The 19,535-nt window shown below is 43.4% G+C and overlaps 1 protein-coding gene across 2 annotated transcripts in view; it reads right to left on the bottom strand.

The window, feature by feature from the left end:
• Positions 1–19,535, bottom strand: part of EHD4 (EH domain containing 4) — a 128,308-nt gene that overhangs the window by 35,001 nt on the left and 73,772 nt on the right. For both annotated transcript variants that reach the window (XM_029598637.1, XM_029598638.1), the window contains exon 4: positions 9,313–9,725. In XM_029598637.1, coding sequence (XP_029454497.1) covers positions 9,313–9,725 — 413 coding nt within the window. The remainder of the gene's footprint in view (positions 1–9,312; positions 9,726–19,535) is intronic.

Here is a 19,535-nt window from a genome sequence, read left to right as displayed (position 1 = left end):
CTCGGTTTACAGGTAACTAAAATTAGCAAGCAGCTTCACAGAGAACACGTAACAAAGTAACAACAGGATACAAGATAATGGGATGGAAAACAGTCTTTAGCTTTTCCTCATAATGCCCCTTATTTTGGTCATCCTTCTCTCTGCACTTTCTCCAGTGCAGTTATATCCTTTTTGAGATGCGGTGACCAGAACTGCACACAGTATTCAAGGTGCGGTCTCACCAAGAAGTGATACAGCGGCATTATGACAAATCTTTATTTTATTTGCCATTCCCTTCCTAATAATTCCTAACATTGTTTGCTTTTTTTGAGCACCACAGCACAGTGAGCCGAAGATATCAATGTATTATCCACTATGATGCTTAGATCTCTTTCCCGGGTGGTAACTCCTAAGATAGAACCTAACATTGTGTATCTACAGCAAGGGTTTTTTTCCCCGATATGCATCACTTTGCACTTGTCCACGTTAAATTTCATTTGTCATTTGGAAGCCCAATCTTCCAGTCTTGCAAGGTCCTCCTGCAATTTATCACAATCTGCTTGACATTTAACTACTCTGCATTATTTCGTATCATCCAGAAATTTGATCACCTCACTCGTTGTACCCCTTTCCAGATAATTTATAAATATATTGAAAAGCACAGGTCTAAGTACAGATCCCTGAGGTACTCCAATGTTTTTACCTTTTTCCAGTGTGAAAATTGACCATTTAATCCTCTTCTGTTTCCTGTCTTTTAACCAGTTTGCAATCCACAAAAGGACATCACATTCTAAATAAAACCAACATCTTCCTAATCCTTATCTTTTTTTTTATTCTAATTCAAGACATGAACCCGGGGGGAGGGGGGGTGTTATTTTGACTGTGGTATTTGGAAACCCCAAAACAACAACAATTTTTCTTCTAGGAATCTTAAAAATTTAGTTTTTATAAATATTAACAGGGTTTTTTTCCGGAAGAGAGCTTTAAAAGGAGCGCTTCAGTGGCAGAATTGACAGGAATAACTGGGCAGACTAGATGGGTCAACTGGTTTTTTTTCCTGCCATTATCTAATATGCTATGGTTTTGCAGAATGAAAAAGGTCAGCTTCCAGAAAAAAAGAGCAATAAAATGGCACAATCCACCCCTGGGGCTTTGCTCTGGGCACTGGATACCTAGCTGTCCTCTGCTCCATCAGGAGTTTATCAATAAACCCCTGTGGGATTATGCAGCACATGGAACAATTAGCACAGACTTGAAATAGTAAGTAGAAAGGAAAATAATTCTTAGAATGTACCAAGTTCCAAATTACATAACCTACTGAAAAGTTTCCTCCTTCGTATTCATCATCATCTACACCTAGGTACTACTTGTTAGCTTAGCTCAGGGGTGGGCTGTTTTGCGCAGGGGCCACATTACAAGTTAAAGTGCAATGAGGGGGGCCCTCTTGGAGCTCCTAGACAAAAATCAAACCCTCAGCATTCGCTACAGGCATTTCAGTACCCAGCAGGCTTAAGCACCATCATTTTTAGCACCAGAGGAGCCCTTGCAATCATGGATTTCAGCTTCTACCAAAATCAACAAAGCCTTCAACCCAAGATGTACAAGAAATTTTCCCAGCTAGCAGACTACTTCACCTCGGTCACAAATGCTAAACACAGACCGACCCTCATCAAAAAAGAATAAAAAGGCCATAAAGTATAAATAGAAAACATGCAGCAAAAAAACTGAACTGGAAACCAATAAAAGCCACACTTGTATGCAGTTCAATAATGCAAAAACAGAAATATCACCATTCCTCATAAAACAAAATCAAGAAATATAAAATCACGAAATATAAAATCAATAACAGCAAGTAAACCATACTAATAAAAAGAACATTTCAAGGCAAATGTCAAAGATTAACATCTAATAATTAAGAATAAGGATTAAAAAAACCCTTTAAACATTTCCCAAAATACAATCAAATATTTCAAAACAGTAGACATATCAAACACCCAATAATTAAAACTAATAAGGATAACAAAAATTCCCCTCTCCATACCTGGAAACTTTTGATTTCCAGTCATCCTGAGATAGAGTTGCTTACCTGTAACAGATGTTCTCCTAGGACAGTAGGATGTTAGTTCTCACACATGGGTGACATCCTCAGATGGAGCCCAGCACAGAAAACTAAATGTCAAAGTTTCTAGAAACTTTGACTAGGCACACTGAGCTCAGAATGCCACTATCCACGCATCCGCGTGGGGTCTCTTCAGTTCTCTCTTTTCTGTGGAGCTACAGTCTCGCAGAGGTGGAGCTCGTGCTCTTTTTCTTGGAAAACTTTTCAAAAAGTTAGTTTTTGATTTTTCTTCCTGCGCTAGGTCTCTCTTCGGTTCTCACTCCTTCTCGGTCAGCCACGGCAAGAGGAGGCTCCATTCTCCTTCGATGCCAGTGGCCTGAGGTCATCCACATCAGTTCCAGTGCTGGACATCAACCCTCCTCGGGGTTCTGAGAAGGAGTTAGTCTCTTCCCTCCCCTCTCAGCCTGCCCTTTCCTTGAAGGCTTTTGAGGTGGAATTGGAACATCAGGTACGCCTGGCGGTGGAACATGCTTTGCACAAAAGGGAGCCAAGTGCCTTCCCTGATGCTGGTGCTGGCACAGATGTCCTCGAGGCCGGTGCCCACACCGATGCAGACGCCTGTACCAATGCCATCCACGGTAGCATGGCTGGAGCCGTTGTTGGACCATCTTGACATCCTCCTTGGTGTCCTCCCGACCCAGTTACTGTCAGTGCCCTGTGATTTCTCATTGGGCTGTCGGGCACCAAAATGCAAGGCATCTGAGCTTATCCTCGTGGGGGATTTGCCAGAAGACGAGGGCCCATCGATGCCTTCTGCTCCATGAGGGCCCTCGTGCCCCCTACCTGGTGCTGCCGGAACCTGGGTCTTTGGGATCCTTGAGGCCCCCACATTCGTATGTGCCCAGTGCTCCTTGGTCCCCATCTCCAGGTGGCTGAGATGAGCCTGAGGGCCCATACAAGACCTGGGGGGAGGTCACCTCTCATGCTTCATTGCTGACTTCCGATTATCTTCCGTCAGATCGTTCCCCCTCGGAGGAGTGCCGTCATTTCCTGCCAGAGGACTTGACGTTCGCAGGGTTTGTCTGGGTGATGGCTGAAACCATTCCTTTTCAGCTTATGTTGGAGGAAGATGCCCACCATAGGATGCTGGAGATCCTCCAGTTCATGGATGCCCCAAAGTAGGTTGTAACAGTGCCTGTTCATAAGATTTTCAGAGAGCCGCTTCTCTGGCTCTGAGAACACCCCCTCTCTATGGCCCCAGTCAATCGGAAGGCCGATGGGGTGTACCTTGTACCACAGACCATGGAGTTTCAGAAGCACCAACTTCCCCACCAATCAGTGGTAGCTGAATCGGGGCTAAAGAAGGCAAAGGGTCAAAAACCCATGCTTCTGCCCTTTCTGGCAAGGACAACAGGGCATGGGATGTCATGGGGAAGAGAGTGTTTCAAGGCTCCATGCTGGTGGCCTGTATTGCTTCCTACCTTTTGTATATGACCCAATATACCCGTAATCTCTGGAAACAAGTCAAGGAGGTTGCGGATGGCCTGGTGCAGCAACCTCAGGAGGCCCTTATGTCACTTATCCAAGCAGGGACTGGAATGTGGAATGTAGTCCGTGCTACATTTTTGAGACAGTGGGCTGAGTCGCAGCAGCTGGCATTTCTGCGCGGTGTCTCGCCTGGCTTCGTGTCTCAGACCTTCGTCCAGAGGTGCAGGACTGGCTAGCTGACTTGCCTTGCACTGGGGATAACCTGTTTGGTGACTAGGTCAAGGAAGCTGAAGGACCACCATGAGTTGTTGGCATCTTCTAGGATGTTCTCCCAGCCAGGGCTGTGGAGGCCATTCTACAAGCCGTGAAAGTACTACCCTCCTGCCCCTCGATCTTGTCCACAACAGACCAGCGTCAGAGGCAGATCTCAGCAACAGTGGGGCCCTAGGCCTCAGCCAGTGCCCCAGGCTAACCCCAGTACAGGGTTTTGTCTGGATGAGAGGGAGATTAAGCCAGTCGCCACTTCAGGTATCAGAGGATCCACCGGTCGGGGGCAGACTCCATTTCTTTGGAGACAGGTGGCTGGCCGAGACTTCGGATCAGTAGGTCTTGTCCATCATAGCTATCAGTTGAATCTCATGGCTGTTCCGCCAGATTCTCCCCCGTGCCCACAGTGGGTCCCATCTCGCATCCAGAAGGACTCAAGAGTGGAGCTCTCAAGCCTTCTAATGGGAAGAGCAGTAGAACCTGTCCCTTGGGAGCAGCAGGAATGGGGGGTTTTACTCCTGTTATTTTCTAATTCTAAAGAAAACAGAGACCTCTGTCCCATTCTTGATTTGTGAGCCTTGAACAGATTTCTCAAGAAAGGTTCAAGATGGTATCGTTGGGCACCTTTATTCCCCTCTTACAAAGAGGAGACTGGTTTTGCTCTCTTGAGCATATACCCACGTCAAGATCCTCCCCATTTACAGTAGGTATCTTCACTTTGTGGTAGGCCATCAACATTTTCAATACCACGTGCTCCCATTCGGCCTGGCCTCCATGCCCCGGTTCTTCATGAAGTGTTTGGCCGTCTCTGGTATTACCTGCGCCAGCTGGGAATCCAGGTCTTTCCATACCTGGATAACTGGCTGATCAAGAACGGCTTGCAAATGGGGGCAGCCAGTCTCTATACTGGACCATTTGGGTTTTGGAATACCTAGGGTTTCTAATCAACTATCCGAAATCCAATCTCTGTCCATCGTCACGGCTGGATTACATAGGAGCAGTGTTGGATGCTTCACAGACAAAAGCCTTTTTGCCATGCCTCAGGGAGCACGCACTGCTGACTCTGGTGGAGGAGGTCTAGCATTGCCATGTCACCCCATTTGCCCACCTGCATATACGTCAAGCCCAGCGGACTCTATGCTCCCAATGATGGCAGGCTATCCAGAGCCTTCAGGTCCACATCCAGGTTTCCCCCTCTCTCAGAGCCTCTCTGGTTTGGTGGAGGTCCCCATCCAATCTGGAGCAGGAGGTACCTTTTCAGGCACCTCCACACCAGGTTGTGTTTATTTCAGAAGTATCCCACCTGGATTGGGGTGCCCATTTAGAGAGCCTCCGCACCAAGGTCTGTGGACCTCTCAAGAAGCTCTGTATCAGATAAACTTCTTAGAGCTGCAGGCGATCTGGTATGAGCTGTGGGCTTTACGAGATCAGCTGTCAAGCAAGGTGATCCTCATTCGGACAGACAACCAGGTGGTGATGTGGTACATAAACAAGCAGGGGGACACCAGGTCCTTCCTCCTTTGTCAGGAGGCAGTGCAGATCTGGCAGTGCCCTGTCTCGGGGTATGTTACTCCAGGCAGTGTACTTGGTCATTGCGGAAAACCCCCTGACAGACAGGCTAAGTCACACCTTCCGACTATCCGAGTGGTCCCTGAAGCAGGTGGTGGTGGATCAGATCTTCCATCTCTGGGGAACCCCCCCCCCCCCCCGATGGATCTGTTTGCTTCCCCCTGCAACAAGAAAGTTCTTTGCTACTTTTCTCTGTCCACAGCCAGCCAGCCATGGATGCCTTTGCTCTCCACTGGGGAGAAGGCCTCCTGCATGCGTACCCTCCACTTCCGTTTATGACGAAGACTCTTGAAGCTTTGCCAGGACTGGGGGAACCATGATCCACGTAGTCCCCGATTGGCTGAGGCAAGTCTGGTTCCCGCTTCTGCGCGATCTCTCCCGGCAGGAACTGATCCATCTGCGGACTGCCCCAGATCTCACACAGTATTCTTGCAGACTGTACCACCCCAACCTCTGGGCCCAGGCCTGATTCCAACCCAGGGGAAAGGTCGCTGCACACACCGAATTGTAGAAGGGCCTTAATCTTCTACCTGGACCCGAGAGCAGGCCATAGGCAATCCACCCAGCTGTTTGTCTCCTATGACTCCAAGAGGCTGGGTAGGGCTGTTATTAAACAGATTCTTTCCACCTGTCTAGCCAAATGCATCACCTTCTGCTATGACCAGGTGGAATTGCAAGTGGGGGGGGGGGGGGGGGGGGAAATGGCCACTACTATGGCCCACCTGCGTGCAGTTCCCATGGGGAAGATCTGCAGGACTCTCCACAGCTTTACGGCTCATTACTGTCTGGAAAGGGACAGCTATCATGATAGCAGATTTGACCAGTCTGTCCTCACAAACCTTTTTCAGCTGTGAATCCAACTCTTCCTACCTATGATCCGATTTTGAGTTCAGGCTACTCTCGTTGTTACTAATCCTTATTTCCTTCCTCTCCCAGTTACTTATTTAATCCTTATTTAATTATTTTTTATTACTCCTTACTTATTTTTATTACTTACTTACTTATTTAATTACTTACTTACTTATTTAATTACTTACTTACTTATTTAATTACTTACTTACTTATTTAATTACTTACTTACTTATTTAATTACTTACTTACTTATTTAATTACTTTCTTACTTATTTAATTACGTATTTAATTACGTATTTAATTACGTATTTAATTACTTATTTAATTACTTATTTAATTACTTATTTAATTACTTATTTAATTACTTATTTAATTACTTATTTAATTACTTATTTAATTACTTATTTAATTACTTATTTAATTACTTATTTAATTACTTATTTAATTACTTATTTAATTACTCCTTACTTATTTAATTATTACTCCTTACTTATTTAATTATTACTCCTTACTTATTTAATTATTACTCCTTACTTATTTAATCCTTATTTCCTTCCTCTCCCAGTTACTTCCTCTCCCAGTTACTAATCCTTATTTCCTTCCTCTCCCAGTTCTACAACCTTGTTTTATTGTAACTTTTGCTTCCGTTGCACTTGTTAAAAGAACAGTTTTTGCACCCCCTGTTATATGTAAACCGGCATGATATGATCTTATCATGAATGCCGGTATAGAAAAACCTTAAATAAATAAAATAAATAAATAAATAATAGCACCTCTGTGTGCCCATTGGCACCTAGTTTGGTGTCTGTTTGTCCCATTCGTCTCAGGTCTAGACTGTACCTTGGTATTCACCCACGTGTGGACTACCATCCTGCTTGTTGAGAAAGAAAGTTGCTTACCTGTAACAGGTGTTCCTAGGACAGCAGGATTTTAGTCCTTAGAAACCCACCCACCACCCCACGGAGTTGGATTCTCCTGGTTTGTTTTCTTTTTTCGTAATCTACTTAAAAGACTGAAGAGAGAGACCCTACTTGGGTACGTGGATAGTGGCATGTTCAGTGTGCCAAAGTTCTAGAAACTTTGACATGCTGGGCTCCATCGGATGATGTCACCCACATGTGAGGACTAAACATCCTGCTGGCCTAGGAGACAACTTGTTACATGTAAGCAAATTCGCTTTATCTTCATTAGCTCTATAATTTCTATTTCTAAGCAACATTCAGGATGATTTTACAGATAGATAATATAAAGTAACTCTCCATAAACTTGTAAAAAATTATTAGCCCAATCAAAATTCTTATAAATTCAGAAATGTAAAAAGGTCCTGACCTCTGTATATTCAAATTTAGAAGTATTTACATACTTTGAGGGCCACAGAAATGTGATGGCAGAAAAAGACCATAGGGCCTATCCAGCATGCCCATCCACACCAACTAATTCAGCTTTACAATCCCACCACTCCTTCAGGGATCCCGTGTTTAACCCATGCTTTCTTGAAGCCATACGAATACTGTGATCTTTGCCCCAATTTTTCTTAAAAGATAAAAGCCATTTTTGGAACTTATTTTTAAAGACAACAGTTTTTCTGCATTATTTTGGACTTGGTGCATGCTAAGAGAAGACATTGCTTAGCTGTAACAGCTATTCTCTGATGACAGCAGAATCAATGTAAGCCACCCATGAGGCGACAGTTTTATTTCCCTGTAAACCGGTGTGATATGTATCTTATACAGCAACATCGATATATAAAAATTAAAAATAAATAAATAAGGAGTCACAGAGAAGGGTTACAGACTTCTGTCTCCTGCTGAAGTGGCTACACTGCTGCTTGTGAGGCAGGGTGGACGTAATCACATTTTATTTAATCTGATTTTTTTTTTTTTTAATTTAAATTGATTTTAGAATTTATTTTTGGCTTAAGAAGATATGTTTAACAAAATAAATCTACAGATTTATATGTTTAAATGTAAGATTAGTTAAAGCTCAGATGTCATAAAGAAATAAGGATAACAGCTTTTAACAGGGGGATTTGCTGAAAATATTTTCCAGCAAGGACTGCTGAGGAAGGTCCCTGAAATGGGCTGGCTCTTGTTGGGACTATTGCTTCTCCTTTCCCTTTCTTCCCCATGTATTTAGAGAGCTTTAGAAACTACAGGCAGGGCTGCATTTAAGAATATGGCACCCATAAACAGAAGACTGAGTGTGGGGGTTCTGCCCTCAGAAATCAAAAAGCAGCAGGGGGAATCCCAGTTTTTGAGTACCCACAGAATTTGCCATTGTAGGTACTTTCCTGTGTTGCCTACACCTTAATCCAGCCCTGACTGCAGGCAGCAGCCATGGTGCTTTTGCATCAGCTATACTGAAAACGTCTTTTATGAGGCTTTTAAGTGGTAGGGAAGAAATATTGGAGGGTGATGTGGGGTTGAGGATGGGTGGTGAATATCAAATCGCTGAGGGCAGGGATTGTTTGTAGAAATATAGGTGGGCTGTGCCCCATTCCCTTAATGAGAGGAGCTGTGATGGGATCTGTTTAGGTTCTGTTCCTCAGAAAGCAAGGGTAAGTTTTGCCCTAAAACTTTTGGTAACAAGAGGGGAGTTTGGGGCAAGGGAGGATGGGTTTTGTTATGTCCCAGCCCCTCTGTGAAAGAAGGGGGTTTAAGGTAGAAAAAGAGATATTAGGATAGATTTTGCTCTAGTTATTGTATAATACGTTTTTTAAAATCAGAATTTTTTTTTATTATGTTATGTTTATTTTTGTAAACTATGCTGGGTCTCTGTTAGAAAAGTGGGGCATAAATTAAAATATATATATATATATATTTCTTCTCAGTCAATTTTTTTTTTTTTTTTTTTTTAGAAAAGCATAGTGGTGGGAGTAGATAGTAAGTGCATTTCTTCTCTGGAGAGTGAACCTCCAAACCCTTCCATGAAGCCCTCTTTCTCCTCCACACTCCCTCCCCACAACTCAGGTACAGCCTTTTTTTTCCTACGATCTCCCCCTTACTCTCCCCTCCCACAACACTTCTCGCTTCTTTCCTCTGACGGAGGGGATGGGGATGTTTTCCAGTGCTGTACCTATTGAACCTTTCTGATCTTACCTTAGCGAGTCGTGCTCTCTTGATGAGGTCATTGAGTTTGCGCAGGGCAGCATTCCTTGGAAGGCTCTGAATATCTCGAAAGAGGTCCTGGGCTTCCATTTCAAAAAGTTTCCGGTTCTCTGTGATCTGCAAGGGTTTGGACCAGAAGGAGCCAATATAGACTCGTACCACCTCTGGGGTGTTAATCACCTTTCCGAGAGACCACATAAGTGCACCATAGACTCTCATCAGTTGCTGGGTGTCCACCTGGTCAGCCTTGTTTAGCACCACTCTGATCTTGTCATCCTGACCTCGGAATGCTCTAATGGCCTCGGAAAACTCATCCGATATATCCAATTTGTGAGCATCAAACAGGAGGATGATACGGTCAACCCGCTCAGCAAACCACTGTAGAACTTGAGAGAAGTCATACCCTGAAAGAAAGAACACATCAATAAATGCAATTATTTTTTTTAAATTGCTGGTGGCAAGCAAACCACAAATATTATCCTCTTTTTTTTTCCCCTGCACCATTGTAACAAGTTTCCTATTTTCATATTCTAAACTACTTCTCCCCAAAAAGCTACAAAGTGGTGTACAAATATTTGAAATTGTCATGAATATAAACACAAGAATTGAAATCACATAGCCTATTAAATTTAAAACATACATAAGATGACTAAATCAGAATCATAATTGATTAATAAAAATCAAAGATAAGAATCTCCAGAAAAAGTTAAAAGGAGTTACATCAATCTGAAATTACCCAAAGGCACCACAAACAGCCATGCTTTTTTCCATAGGTCCCTAAAAGTAGCTAAATCTTTTACAAATTTAAGATCCTGTGGAATGGACTTTCAATAAACTGTTTAGCAGGGAAGCTTGTATTATATTACTCCTATCCATTCCTTCTGTTCTTCCTCATAGATGCTGCGAATTCCTTCTTTACAAGGATCTCAGCTTCAGAGAATTACATCTAACGCATTTACTATTGCTACACCAATTCTTTGGAATTCTCTGCCTTTATATTTACATCAGGCATATGATTATTTAAAGTTTCAAAAGCTTGTGAAGGCTGAGTTATATAGACTAGTATGCTCTGATGTGGAGTAGCAGTCAGGGGGTGCCTTTTGAATTTTATATATTGTAAGGTATTTTATTTTGTTAGGATTTTGTCTGATTATACAGCCTTGCCCAACCTTCATAATGCCTCCCCACCAGCAGAGGCCCTCAGTATGCCTCATCTCTAGCCTTGCTAAACTCCTCATTGTCCTTGCATGCCCCAGGTCCCAGCCCTATGTAAACCTGTCTTGCCATAGTAGCCTTTTCTTATGGTGTCACTTCTGGCTCTGTGACCTGACCCTTGTTCTGTCTTGCCTTGTGGTCTGGTCTAGGGGTCTTCTGCCTTGCTTTGCCTTGTGGCCTATGGCCTTCTTGCCTTGTTGCTTTGGCTAGCATTGAGGCCCTCGGGCCTATCTTGTCTACTTCCCTATCTTGATGCCTCTGGCCTATTCTCTTGTACCCTGCTTTGCTGTCTTCAGACTTCTGTGCTCTTTGTTCCTCTTGTCTAAATCCTGCCCTAGTTTGCCTTGTTCTGCCTGTTCTAGTCTCCAGTTCTGCCTGTACCAGAGTTCTCTCCTTGCCTTGTCTCACCCTTGTCTTGTCTAGTTGCAGGTCCTTAGTATCCATCCTTGCCTTGTCTGCCCTGCCCAACCTGCCAAGCCTTGCCTGTGTGGACTCACCCCTAGATGTACTGCTACCACAGAGACCTACTGGCTTCCAGAACCCAAGGGCTCAACCTGTGGGGGAGAAGGCTGGCTAAGCGAAAGCCCGGCCCTTGTTTTGCTCAGAGTCCTGTCTTGAAGTCCCCGTGCCACTCCCTAGGTGGGTTTCCCAGACTCTGGAACCCGTAACAATTGTGTTCCATTTTACACTATGCATTTTTTACCTTATAAATGTAACCCGCGCTAAGAACGTTGGATTTGTGGAATATAAAATGCTGAAATAAATAGTATCTGCTTATCTAATTATAGCTAGGACTTTGAGAAGCAAGAGTTGGGAGCACCATAAAGTTCACTTTGGCACACAGAAATTGTATTTCATATACAAGAAAGGCTTTAGAAAACAAATGTATTTTAAATTCAATCCTCTGGCTAACTGAAAGCCAATGCAAAGGCTAATGGATGCATGAGATGCAATCATAAGATTTTGTCTCTGAAACCAAGCATGCTGCAGTATTTTATACACCACTTTTAGCCTACTGATACTTCAGCAGACTTATGTACAGGGAATTATAGTAGTCCAAGTATATTGTGATAAGAACATGGACTACCGTAATAAAATCCTTTTTTTTTCTCAGGAATGGCTGCAAATTACAAATATTCCATAAAAGAAAAAAAAACCAAAACGGACCTTTACTCTCTTGCTAATTTGTGTACATATTGTTGTATGTAAATCTGGAATGTTAACCCTACATTTTTATCTCCTGGTTTTGTTTTGTAACTATTCTGTAATTGCACTTGCAGTCAAGAAGCTGTCAACGAAGGCATTAAGCTCCTGTTCCCTTCTAGTGTGCCATGCCAGGATCTGTTCCAGCACAGTCCAGCGCAAATCTATAAATGAATGACTATGACAGGCAATGCTCTATTATAGGAGCTCGACTTTTCTGAGTGTCTAAACTTGTATTCCACAAGTCGAACTTTGATTTGTCTTTTATCCCTCCCAACATAAATGAGAGGGCATGGGCACTGAATGACAGATTACAAAAGATAAAGTGCAGTCAGCAATTCCTCTGCGATGATATACCTTAGCTGTGTCCAAGAGGATCCTGAGAGCACAGGAGTATAAAATACACAAGACCCATATGGGTTTATTGTCCACTATTGCATTCATCCTTTTCAGGCAATTCAATAACTTTATGGTTTTTAAGAAAGATTTGTGATGGAATCCGTGGTGTTCCTGTCTGATAGCCTTAACTAAGTAATATAGTAACATTTGTAGAAGTTAGATTTCTTTCTTCCAGAAACCTTGGACTAGGTTTGCAATTTCAATTCACAAGGAAAGTGAAACATTGTAGGGGTAGAATGGATTTTTGCTTTTCAAATGGTACATTCAAAAGGTATGAACAATGACACTGAATGGCATGCTTTGGTATAGTCTGACAAAAATGTTGCATATATAGTACAGATGGATTTGAGTTCTGTCATTTACCTACAGACTAGCGACTTCGGTGCCTTAAATACATTTTACCATACTAGATAAAAACAGGAGCTCAGTCACGTGGAGCTTTATTGGATTGGAGGTATGAAATTTTTTTTTTTTTTTAAGAATTCTACCAATTTTTTTAATGTTATTTCCGGTTTTCGGACACTTTAAATGCACCACTGTTGAATGCAATTTCTGAGCAACGAATATGTGAGTTGCCAGAGACGCTTCACAGAGCACGGTACCACCCCAAGGCAGAGGTTTAAGTTTCATTTTGAAACAGCACCATGTTGGTTTGACAGAGTGGACTGAGCAGCTTAACGCATACTGGATTTGAACACTGCAGTGAAAATCACGACACCAGTTAAGTTTTTTCCTTGTCCAAGTCATTTGGCTGCAGTGGGATGTTTTAGATTGGTTGAGAATATTGCTTTATGATTTTTTTCTTGCAACAATATCTCAAACAATTTATTTATGAATATGAGCGATCCAGTGAAAGGAAAGCTTATCTTCCCTCTCTCTCCACAGTATGAAGGCACATTAAAGCTGTTAGCTTATTTCTTAAGTGTGATGAGCTTTACTTTATTTTTGTGATTGGGATAACTTCAATTATTGATTGGTGTTTTCACTTTTTTAAACAAGGATGAATGCCAGACATGCATCAGTTACTATTTATTACCAATATATGCCTCATACCTAAAGGATAAGATAGCAAGATATTGCCTCCACAGAAAGCTCCAATTTAGTGCCAGGTTTGACGCTAGCTAGTTACATGGCAATGGCTGACAGAAGTTAAGAGGAAAACTGCTCACTTTTATTCAAGTAAACCCTCTAACCAGGGAAGGATCTCATGACAGTTTTATTTCAGATATTTCTTTTTTTAAATTGAAAAAATATCCCCACTTAGAGGAAAAATAAAGGTAGGTGGTCATATTTCATTGTCTTTCTTTTTATTATCTATTAATTTCAAATAAATCAAGAGAACCTTAATATACAGAAAACATAGCAAAAATAAGTGGATGAAAAGATTAGAAAAAAAACCAAAAAACCCAGACAATTCTACTATTTGCCAACTGGAGAGAGATTACAAGCTAGAAAAAGAAAACAAACCGCCCCCCAAACAATATAAATGTTTCACTCGCATTGCTAAGTAGTTAGGATCTATGGAGAAATCCTATTTTGGAGAAAATTGTCTTAATTGTACAGTATCAAAGAAAATATATATTTCTATTTAATTTTACAATGCCTTTTAGCAAGAAATAATTGTATTGTCTCTCTGACCCTGTCCAGAAACACAGCCACTTTATTACCCATAAAGGAAATCTCTTTAGTCAGAAAAAAACAGTTGTATCTATCATCTGCTTGTCTGATTCCTGAAGATAGATAACCAATAAAGTAGGCCTTTCCACTACCTCTGGCTGGGATTGCTCCAAAACGTTAGTCAAATTAAATATCTCATGCATCAACTCTCCAGTCTCACACCTATCACTGGATGAAACCACACCACTCTACTGAGCTTAGGAATATACTTTTTAGATCATTTCAAATGCTCTTAAAGAAATATTTCTGAAGCATTTCAAGAGGAAGAATTAAAGTACATTTGGGAACATTTAAGAATCAAAACAGGTAAGTTTAAAAAAAGAGCGTGCATGCACCCATAAATGCACGTACTGGCACGCGAGCAAAGGTACGCTTAATTTTATATCATGTGTGCACGTATAAGCGTATCATTTAAAATAGCCCAGCCTTTATGCACATATTTTATTTATTTATTTAGATTCTTTTTTTATGCCGAAGTATAGCGGGAAGCCTTCACTCCGGTTTACAATTGAACAACTTCATACATGGAAACATTTTTTGTAACATATAAACATTAGTATCATAATTAACATCTCGGCTAAAGCAGAGTAATATAGAATAGAACATAATTAAAGAAAGTTTCTTATAATTGAGTTTTCTGAAGTATAATGGGAGATATTAGTTAAAGTGGAATTAAAAGTCAGATTAGTACTGAGGAGGGGTGAGAGATCAAATTATTAGAGTAAGGGCTGGGTGAGTAAAAAGGAAGAGAAGGTTCAAGGTAAGAATGGGGAGAAAATAAAGAGGAGTGGAAAAAGGAGGAGGGAATAATTTTAAGCGGATTGGAAGGGAGGAGAGGGTTAGGGTTCTTACATGGGGTGAGTTTCAAAGAGCTGAGAGTGGATATTAATACCATGCTCACACAAATGACTCTGGGGGTGGGGGAGAGAGCGTGCCTCTGTTAGAGAGACAATATGACACGCTATATCTCCCCCACTGTAAGAGGCACTTTCAATTCAGAGTGGGGTTTTTTTTTGGGGGGGGGGGGGGGGGGCAGTGTTGCAGAACTTTGCGCCCTAGGCAGACCAATGTAACACTGCCCACACCCTGCCCTCCAAAAAAAAAAACCACAAAAAACTTACAATCAGGGTGATCCAGTACCGAGCGGTAGGAAGAGCTGCGTTAGTGCCTACGGCACCCGCGGTTACCGCCCGCACAGTGCAGCTCACCTACCGCTCGATCCTGAAGCCTAATTATATGTAAATGTAAGCCGCGTCCGAAAAGCCTTAGGCCCGCGCAACCAGGATACTGGATAGAGCGCCTATACAGGATCCTGGGTGCGCGGGCCTAAGGCTTCACGCCACGCTGGTATCTGTCATTTCAAATGTCATTTGAAATGACAGATACCAGGAAGCAACGGCGAAGACAGCGCAGAAGCAACGGCGAAACGACTTGTCAGTGTCCCCCCTCCTCTCGGAGCAGGGCGCGAAAAGCCGCCTTGCTCCGAGAGGAGGGGGGACACTGACAGCGACGAAGCTTTCCCCCAGCCCGGACACTGGCGAAGCCAGAAGACAGCGGCGGAGAAACGGCGAAATGACTTTTCAGTGTCCCCCCTCCTCTCAGAGCAGGGCGGAAAAGCCGCCTTGCTCCGAGAGGAGGGGGGACACTGACAACGGCGAAGCAACTTACTTTTCTGAAGCCATCATCAGGAACACATGCGATCGTAGCTCCTCCCGATGAAGACAAAGATGGCCGCCTGCACGGGGAAAGCGTGCAATTGGCCGCTGAAGACGTGATGTCGTGACGTCACGTCTTCAGCGGCCAATTGAAACGACTTTTCAGTGTCCCCCCTCCTCTCGGAGCAAGGCGGCTTTTCGCGCCCTGCTCCGAGAGGAGGGGGGACACTGAAAAGTCGTTTTGCCGTTTCTCCGCCGCTGTCTTCTGGCTTCGCCGGTGTCCGGGCTGGGGGAAAGCTTCGTTGCTGTCAGTGTCCCCCCTCCTCCCAGAGCAAGGCGGCTTTTCGCGCCCTGCTACGAGAGGAGGGGGGACACTGAAAAGTTGCTTCGCCGCTGTCTTCGCCGTTGCTTCGCCGCTGTCAGTGTCCCCCCTCCTCCCGGAGCAAGGCGGCTTTTCCGCCCTGCTCCGAGAGGAGGGGGGACACTGAAAAGTCATTTCGCCGTTGCTTCTGCGCTGTCTTCGCCGTTGCTAGTGTCCCCCCTCCTCCCGGAGCAAGGCGGCTTTTCGCGCCCTGCTCCGAGAGGAGGGGGGACACTGAAAAGTCGCTTTGCCGTTGCAGTCTCCGTGGCAGCCCCAGTCCGGACATCGGAGGGGGGCTGCAACTTTTTTTTCGCTTTTTTTTTTTTTGGCTTCGGGAGCAGGGGAGAGGCCTGGGGCTGCCACGGAGACCGGCACCCATGATCGCGGCGGGGGCAGGTGAGCGGGGGCTGGGGGAAAGCTTTCCACCTACCCTTACCCATGCCTCTACCGCCTGGGTCAGGGTAGGCGGTAAGTTTGCAGGTTAAACGCGCGACAAAACGGCAGGGAAAGGTAGCGTTAGTCGGGGCGCGGGTTACGGGATGCTAGGTGAATAGCTAATTCGCTCGTTTGCATGCAATATCGCGCTAATTCGCTCGTTTGCATGCAATATGCATGCCGCGGGCGGAAGGGGTTGCCCAGGGAATTTAGGCCGCGGTAGGAGTAGGTTAAAGGGGATTCGGGATCGCAGGAAGGGCTAACGCGGCCGAAAACGAAGTTAAAAACGGCTTAGGAGCAGGGTAAACGCGGCCGCACTTTACAGGATAGGCCTGTATGGGAGATAAATACAGTGTCACTGTCTCTCTCTCCCCCCCCCCCCCCCCGGTGTTCAGGACCCCCTCTGGCTCAAAATCTCCAGTCTTGCTCCTCATCAGGACCAGCAGAAAAGTTATACAGGTAACATGGCAAACATTTGGGGTTATGTGTCCTGCCCCTTTTCTGTCTCATTCTTGATGTGCGCACAAGTACGTAGGGCTTCTTAAAATTCGTGCTCACGCATGGCCCACTTACGCGTGTATGGGGCCGTTTTTACGCAAGCAACACTTTTAAACTCTACCTGTAAGATTTAGACTTTTAGCACAATTACCAAAGTTCTCTAATTTATATTGTATCAACTGTCTTTCATAAGAACGAGGTTACTTTCATACACAGACTGATAATTCATTTTAAGATCCTCTATTTCCTTATGATTATTAGTCATCTCAGCATGTCCTAGGACCTGAATGGAGACTCCAGCCAGTGAGTTTAAAAACAATCAACCTCGAAAGAAACTGATTTCTCCAAGTTAAAAATCACTGCCCTTAGTGTTTCCAGCGTAAGTTCTGCAGGTCGTAACTCCATATGGGTCACTCTAGGACACTGTGGCCCTTCCAGCCTGTACTGGTTCTCCCTGAGGGCTGCTTATCGATGGCAATACAATCTGCGGGGGCCATGAACCCACCAGGGCACAATGAGAGAAAAATCACTTGCAGAATGGGAGAAGCAGCCCCATGTTCGGAATGCCCCGTTTTATTCTGTGTCACAAAGTTGAAAGCTTCCAGAGTTGTCCAAGTAGAAGGAGAGGAAGTGCTAGGATCAGACGGGAAAGTCAACATTACCTTTGCATTTCTTATCCTTGATGTTTAGATGCTTCAAACAAAACAGAGGACTGGGAAAAACATATGGCTTTGGTGCACCGCTGGGTTAGTCTTTCTATAGTAATGGCTCACCCGGACGACATCACTCACTCGTGGCAGGGTCCTCCAAGCTCTGAGGTTGCTGATGTAAGGGCCTCTGTCCTCTCTCTCCCCAGTGCCAACCATCTCCTCTACCTTCCACCCACCTTCCTCCCCCAAACAGTTGCACTCTTAAAAACAGATTCTGTGGTGCTCAAGCAACCAGTGCTGCATGCACCGACCAGTGAATTAAAGAGTAAGGAAGACAATGACAACTCTTAGTGGGATATTATCCTGCTTGAATTTTCTGAAATGAACACTGGGAAGGAAGCTTATGTTTCCCTTACTGAACTGAAATACTGTGTGCCCATTTAAAAATTATATAAATACTTAATTCTTCATTGAAGATAATGGAGAGGAAGGTACCATCTTTCAAAATAAGCTACTTAAGCTGAACACTGTTAGAACAGCTACCGCTGATTATATAGACGTGAAGAGCCATAGGTTTGTCACTAATACAACGGGAACATTTTTCTGCCATAATGAGTCAGTTTGCCATCTACAAAACCACTTCCTTATTCAGGTATCTTCAATGTCAGAAAGGTATTCATTATTTTCCAGCATGCTATGTGTTACGAGAACTTCTCTTCAAGCTGGTCTAACATTAAAACCACAGGCTTCTTTCTATTCTGTAAAATTTGGAAGTATACCAAAAATTTTGTATAACAGTATACCTTCATGAGAAGGTAACAGATACTGGCCAAGGTGATTAAATATCTAGAGAAATTCAACTCATGGCAGTTTTTAATCCCTTTGCAAAAAAATAAAAATAAAGTGCATTTTTCAGTTATTTATATGGCATAAGAATTTTGAAGACTACAGGCCACTGTTGTGCATTTTAACATTTTCATCAGCTTCTATTTTCCATGTTATCTATCATATTTAAGCAAGAGGGAAAGTATGTAAAATTTTATATTTGAGATTTAAGATGCTCAATCTTTTCCTCTCTCATATTAATCTTCAGATACAGAAACCTGAGCTCTGAACATCCTCAACTTTACAGCTAGGACTATGCCCAGAAATTGGCTTCTTCAGGAGAACAGAAATCATTTAAGCCAAAAAGGTATTCAGGAATCCACTTCAGTCATATTCAATATTTTTTACTCTTAAAAATTAGCTCCTTGTCTTCAAGTCCATTACCTGCTATTAAGTTCACTTAGAGAATAGCCATTGCCATTAGCAACGGTAACATGGAATAGACTTAGTTTTGGGGTACTTGCCAGGTTCTTATGACCTGGATTGGTCACTGTTGGAAACAGGATGCTGGACTTGATGGACCCTTGGTCTGACCCAGTATGGCATTTTCTTATGTTCTTATGTTCATTTTTTAAACTTTGTGACCCTAAGGAGTCAGCTGAAAGCCTAAAAGAGCTGCATGTGGCTAGCAAATAGTAAGCTGTGAGAGTCAAGCAAAGCATCCTTCAGAACAGAACAGTGTGAATACTGGCCACCCAATAAAAATACTGTTCCACTCGGTAACAGGGGAGGGGAAACTGCCGTCACTAGCACAGCAACCCGTCAGCTGAAGCAGCAGCACTAAGGGTACGCTTTGGTGAGAATTTCTTCCAGTCCTCCCAACCAGCGAGAGAACATTACTCAAATATGCTGTCTGTGGTGGAAAACGTACAAACATGAGAGAAAAACAGGGGCTAAAGTGAAAAACAAACTGGTATGTAAAGGCACACAAGAAAACAGGCCATGGTTTGACTGTGCACTCATAGTAACATAGCAATGACAGCAGAAAAAGAGACAAATGGCTCATCCAAATCTGCCCAGCAAATTTCTTATGGTATTAACTGCCACTCTCTGCAGGTTACCCCCATGCGTTTTAAGGGTGGCACTAACTATTTGCCAGTATTCAATCAGAATGAGGAAATCTTCAGTTCCAGGCAGAGCCTGGAAACAGATCAAGAAATATCAGTTACGCTGATCGGCTCTTATTTCTTCATCCAGTACAGCATCTAAAGTTACAAGTCGAAGACAGACACTTTT

Source organism: Rhinatrema bivittatum, chromosome 4 (genome assembly GCF_901001135.1).
Source record: "Rhinatrema bivittatum chromosome 4, aRhiBiv1.1, whole genome shotgun sequence".
Taxonomy (NCBI): Eukaryota; Metazoa; Chordata; class Amphibia; order Gymnophiona; family Rhinatrematidae; genus Rhinatrema; species Rhinatrema bivittatum.
Note: the sequence above shows the minus strand (reverse complement) of the source record. Positions and strands in the feature narration are given on the sequence as shown.